The sequence below is a fragment of the Marmota marmota genome, unplaced genomic scaffold (assembly GCF_001458135.2).
Source record: "Marmota marmota marmota unplaced genomic scaffold, marMar, whole genome shotgun sequence".
NCBI classification, from domain to species: Eukaryota; Metazoa; Chordata; class Mammalia; order Rodentia; family Sciuridae; genus Marmota; species Marmota marmota.
The window spans coordinates 11284865-11291209 of NW_025999977.1; the positions used below are offsets into that span (position 1 = coordinate 11284865).

General features: G+C 33.7%; 1 protein-coding gene across 1 annotated transcript in view; it reads right to left on the reverse strand.

Moving 5' to 3' along the window:
* Papolg (poly(A) polymerase gamma) overlaps window positions 1-6345 on the reverse strand; it is a 38329-nt gene that overhangs the window by 5687 nt on the left and 26297 nt on the right. The window contains exons 15-21 of the mRNA XM_015479643.2: window positions 5717-5826; window positions 3868-3989; window positions 3448-3623; window positions 2825-2913; window positions 2526-2746; window positions 1969-2034; window positions 1588-1644 (exon numbers count right to left, since the gene is read on the reverse strand). Of these exons, the coding sequence (XP_015335129.1) occupies window positions 1588-1644; window positions 1969-2034; window positions 2526-2746; window positions 2825-2913; window positions 3448-3623; window positions 3868-3989; window positions 5717-5826 (841 nt within the window). The remainder of the gene's footprint in view (window positions 1-1587; window positions 1645-1968; window positions 2035-2525; window positions 2747-2824; window positions 2914-3447; window positions 3624-3867; window positions 3990-5716; window positions 5827-6345) is intronic.

Below are 6345 nucleotides of genomic sequence, written 5' to 3' on the forward strand. Positions count from 1 at the left end.
AAAAAAAAAAAAAAAAGAAAGAAAGAAAAAGAAAAGAAAAATTTTGGACATAGATAAAAGTACAGGATAGGTCAATGAAGACTCAGGCATTATTAAAATTACCACATTCGTCTGGTTTATCCACTTACCCTTTATACTCAAAATATTTAAGAACTCCGAACACATTACTTCATTCTTTAATACTTTAAAAATCCACCTCAAAATTTTTTTCTTCCATTATCATACTTAATATAATTATACACCTATAACTTTGTCTTGTGTTGCCAAATCATACAACTAATGGCCTGTGAGGATACTGCTTTGCTTTCTAATGTCTAATATGTCCTGAGACACCTCACAAGTGACAAGCTGACTGCAATGAGAAGTACTTTATCATTTAATGGGAGGGGTAAAGATAAACTATTTTGTTCACTCTAATTTCTCAGACAAGGGCTTTCTGTGATTTACAAGTTTTTTTTGAGCACCGTTTATTAGCTTATCATGCTTAACTATATATTATTTGTCTCAAAGGTAACTCTTCAAAGATTAAACTTTGAATTAAGATTTAGGGGCTCTTGGGGCTGCCTCACATCTGTGAGGCACTGGGTTTGATCTTTAACACCACATTAAGAAAAAAATAAAATAAAGGTATTGTGTCTATCCACACCTAAAAAACAAACAAAAAAGATTTAGGGACTCTTTAGTTCGTGCTCTATATAAAGGTACTTACTATGTATACTGCTGTATTTGTTTCCTTCAAAATATTAATATGTAAAAAGTTTCTAATTATCAAACCTACATTTTAACATTAAGCAGTGGTACAAAATAAAAGCTATACTCTTAGGTGTTGGTAATTCCTAGGATGACCACCCTTTTTTATTTTGGTGGTGCTGGGTATTAACCCAGGGCCTTACACATGCTAGGCAAGTGCTCTACCACTGAGCTATATCCCCTTCCTATATCTTTAAAGATAAATAAAAAACAAAGGATGAACAAAACCTTAACATTAATATCATGAAATCTTCTTAAATTACTCCCTCTTTTCTTGATTTCTGAGTTATATACAGTCAGTCAGAACTATATACTTTGTATGTTATTTCTATCTTTAACCCTAACTAGACTGCTGGTCTTTGAGAATAGGGGAAAATCTTACCATTTTCCAGTGTTGATTTTTTTTTGTTTTTTTTTAGCACCAGGGATTGAACCCAGGGGCATTTAACCACTGGGCTATATCCCCAGCCCCTGGTTTTATACTTTATTTTGAGACAGGGCCTCAGTTACTGAGGCTGGCCTTGAACTTGTGATTCTTCTGCCTCAGCCTCCTGAGCCACTGGGATTGTAGGATTGTAACCATGGGAGGCAAAATATAGAGAATTTATGGTGCCCAACTCTTATGTAATCACTGGACTAATCCTTACCAAGCTGGGCCTCTCCAATGCTAAGCTCTTAATAAGCTTTTTGTATGTGTAGATTATCTATGAATTTTTATTTATGTATTGTACCTGTTGGGCCTCTCCAATGCTAAGCTCTTAATAAGCTTTTTGTATGTGTAGATTATCTATGAATTTTTACTTATGTATTGTACCTGTGAATAAGACTATCTATTACCTTTTTGCGAGATGTATCAATAGTTGGAATAGGCATAGATTCTCCTCCAATGGCATCCTAAAAACAGAAGAATTATATACAAGTGAAAACTTTGCCATGTACAATTACTTATTCCTACTTAAAATAAAACTTAAGAGGCTGTGGTTATAGCTCAGTGGTTGAGCATTTGCCTAGCATGTGTGAAGCACTGGGTTTAATTCTTAGCACCATATAAAAGTAAAATAAAGGGATTATGTCCATCTACAACTTAAAAAATTCCCAAAAAATTTTTAAATAAAACAACTAAAGTCTGACAAGTCTAGTCTGACCTACTTATATAATTTTTTTCCTGATACACTGCTCTTTAAAACTAAACATTCTGAAACATATTAATATATTTACCATTGATTTTCTTTTTCTCTCTTCAGCAGAATGGGAATCCTTAAATGCTGATTCGAGTCGAATAAACTAAAATATAAACATTAAAAATGAGTTGCTAATACATACCTGCAAAAACCATACAAATCCATATAAATAGAAAATAATAAATAATGAGGCTCATCAAAAACTACCACAAACATGGGGTAGTGAGGGAAGGGAATTTAAATTAGACTGAATTCAACTGCCACCCTTCATTTCTACAGCTTTTTGGTTAAATCAATAAAGACTCTAACAAGTAAATAAAGCTTTACCACCACCTACTGGAAGCAGAGAATATCAACAGAACACAAGAAATAATCTAATTACCAATAATGACTTGTAGAAGTCAAGGATAAATTTAGACACATTAGTAATTTGAACTTAGGATGATCAAGTAAGTTCCTTTAGGGTCTGAAATATTCTTTTCAAACTGTCAATTCCTAATTGAAAACTAATATTGCTATGGAGAATTGTGGATTTCTTTAGTATTATCCTTACTTTAATAACATACTAAAACACCACTCAAGTTGTAACTTTACCTTCTCTATGTCTTTCAACCTTTTAGAAGTCCCATCTACAGATGGGGAATGGGATCTTTTGGGTGTAACATTCTTAGTTATATTTGACATTCCATTTAGATGTGGTTGTCCCTGGGCAGGGTTGTGGGGTGTTGTGATTCTAGGAATGACATTTCGCCCTACCACAGTAGGAATAGTGCACACAGCTGGGGATGATACAGTTTTCACTGTAGAGTCAACCTCTGAAAAAGAGAAAAACAACTTTAATAATTAAATACCTATATATTAGAATCATTCGTAATATAGTTTTAGACACCTACTTGCACCGATGACTGGAATAGATAATCCTTGAGCTGGTGGAACACTCAGTGGCTTTTCCACAATTACAGCAGCAGGTTCAGCATTATTCCTAATAAAAATGTTAAATTATCATCATTACATTATTAAATATTGCTTATTTTCCAAACTCTAATTTTAACAGAATTCATTCAAATATTCCTGCTTTAAAATTTAAATGAAGAAAAAGGCAAAGGGCTCAGTGAGAATTAACAGAAAAATCTAAGCAAAAAATCTGTATATTCTGGTGTACTTAATGATTCCCACGTTTCTAAGCCTATATACCATATCTCACAGCACTACCACAAATTGTAGACTATTTCTAAACAAGAAACTGACCAGTAGCTATAAAAATCTAAATCTTTTTAATAATTTTAAAAGATATTGGGCTGGGGATGTGGCTCAAGCGGTAACACGCTCGCCTGGCATGCGCGGGATGCTGGGTTCGATCCTCAGCACCACATAAAAAATAAATAAAATAAAAATGTTGTGTCCACCGAAAACTAAAAAATAAATATTAAAAAAAAGATATTTAGCAAAGGTATTGAAAAATTCGTAATATCCTCAAAAAACCAGAAGACTAAAAGGACAATTTTGATATACAGACCTTTCTGCTTCTCCTGCAGGAGGACTTTCAGGTTTGGAAGATTTGTTTGTAGACACTGGGGAATTAAAAGGCGTTCCATTATCAGTGTCTCTGGAACTATCCAGACAACTACTGTCCAGAGATGATCTTTTGGATTGAAGTCCACCTGAACATCGATTGACATCAGACAGACTTTGCTGAAACAGAGGAAAATTATTAGGATTTCAAAAAACAAATGAGAATATAAGACTGGTTTCAATTTTGAAGGGTATAAAAGCAAATCATCTTTTATAATTCCTGAAGGTAAGGATTTTAGTCCTTGATTGTCTATACCAGTTTCCTCTTCTCTTAATCAGTATGGGAGACATTAAAATTCTAATTTGATTTCATGATCATTTATGTGAGTGGAGCCATACTGGAGAATTAAGATTACAGACTCACCTTTTTCTTCTTTTGAAGAATCTCTGCTGGAAGGTAGTGATGAAGTTGTTTTTTCTTTACATGAGTTGCTTCAATTTTCATTCCTTCCTTTAGCATATTTATATTGTTTGCCTGTCTGTAAACTGTTAACAATGTTAACCATGTTAAGTGGAAACTTCCTTCTGAACTAGGAGCTGTTTTTTTCTCCCCAATGCATATATCTTCAATATTTTCCCAACACAAACACACATGTGCAGACACCTCTTACAGATTAAATATTTCTAGAATATTTGCATTGTGCTACAATCCTATCCAAGAATTGACTAGTTCCACATGTCTATCTTCTCAGACTTTCTCATAATCAAGCGTCATTAACAAAATAAATGGAAAAAAGACTTTTTCCAAATATTGTTTTTTGCTATTTTCCCAAAAGGCAATCTTTCTGCATAATTCCTTGCCCACAGTCTAAACTAATTCTTATGCCAGTATCCAAGATGCAATTCAAGATCCCCCTCTACCATAGGCTTATTTTATTATTGTAACCCACAATAATCACAAAACATCAGACTTCAGAAACTATCTACAAATACATCCGTATTGTACAGGTGGGGAAATTAGGCTCAAAAGCCCTGAAGACTTGGACAAGACCAGAATACATACTGCTCAGATTCCCATTCTACTGCTATTCATACCTTTTAAGATAATGAGATATATTAATGATCATACAAATTACTTAATGTATTTTAACTGTGAATGGCCAATTAAATTATAAACCCAGTGAAGAGAGGGATGGGAGGCTTGTTTTGCACAGCAACTACTGTAAAATGTAGTAAATTATTTAATCTCTTGGGTCTTTAAGTTTCCATATCTGGAAAGGAGCATTTTATACATCTATAATAAACAGAGCATCCCAACCTTCTCCTTTTTGAATTTGACCCTCAATTAGAATGGAATAATTTATATCTGTTTTCATCCCAGTGGCTATTTCATTTCTAACTGCTTATAATGTAATTATTAGCGAGCTTATTCATAATCATAATTCATAATTTGTAGATTTTCTGGTTCCATCCCCAGAGAGTGTGACTTGGTGGTTCTAGGTGAAGTATGGGAATCTACATTATCATATAAATGAAAGGGCTAGTTCAAAAGAATTCAGAAGACCAGGTAAGTCAAGAATAATAACAGCATGTATACTATTTCAGATTCAACAACTCAAATTTATAACAAATATATTAAGATATTCAAAGAGGTGTATTTGGGGGCTAGATAGGAAAGACATTATTTTCACTGATGTTGAAACACATTCAGCAAGTCTGATATTTTTTCTAAAAAAACACAGAAATCAAGTCATCTTTATGACTGTGGTTACGAACCCTGGCTGTGCACACAGAGAACCACCTGTAAAAATTAGCTTGCTTTCTTTTTGTTGTAAAACAGATAACAAATGTACATGGTCCAAAACTCAAAGGATTTATGAGTACTCAGAGATTTATCACTGTCCCCCTAGACACACTGGTTCTCCTACCTAGAAGCAACAACCTTTGACATCTGCTGCTGCTTCTTTTCTTTTTCTCAAATAAATATCTTTTCAAATGGATTTGTAAGCAAAAATACACATATATTTTTATTTATGCAAATGGTAGCAAACTATATATATTTTTCTGCAACCCCCTCCCCTCCTTAATGTCTTGAAAATTGCTTCATTATTTTTTCCCTTCTTAAATAACAGTGCAGATTTCTATAATATGTATATACTATTTAATTTAACCAACTGTGGAACTTAAAAAATTACAGGCAGCAGATCCTAGACAGATGATAATGAGTCACAGCCAAGGTTGAGAATCACAGCTCTACAATGACAAAGTCTTACCTGTATCAGTAAATGACTGTATATCATATGTCAAGTCTATGTTAACACTTTCTGCATTTTCTACTCTCCGAAAAATTATCCCGAGGAACCACATTGATACGTAATTGTTGCTATAAAGTAAAATTTAAGAATTTCCATTAGTTTTAAAAACAATTTTACAGAAGCTATTTGGAATTAAAACTTCATCTCTATGTGTCTATGTCATAAAGAGCAATTTCAGTGGGTTGGCCAAGTTCTTAAAACTGACATCCATAACACTGGTGAAGTTATCCTGTGTTGTTCTGAAATAATTAAGTCACTTTGAAAATGAAGATGCTCCAAATATATATATATATTTTTTTTTAAAGAAAGAGAGAGAGAGGGCTGGGGATGTGGCTCAAGAGGTAGCGCGCTCGTCCGGCATGCGTGCGGCCCGGGTTCAATCCTCAGCACCACATACAAACAAAGAAATTGTGTCCGCCGAAAACTAAAAAATAAAAAACATTAAAAAATTGTCTTTCTCTCTCTCACTCTCTCTTTAAAAGAGAGAGAGAGAGAGAGAGAGAGAGAATTTTTTTTAATATTTGGTTTTTTTTTTAGTTTTCGGCGAACACAACATCTTTGTATGTGGTGCTGAGGATCGAACCCAG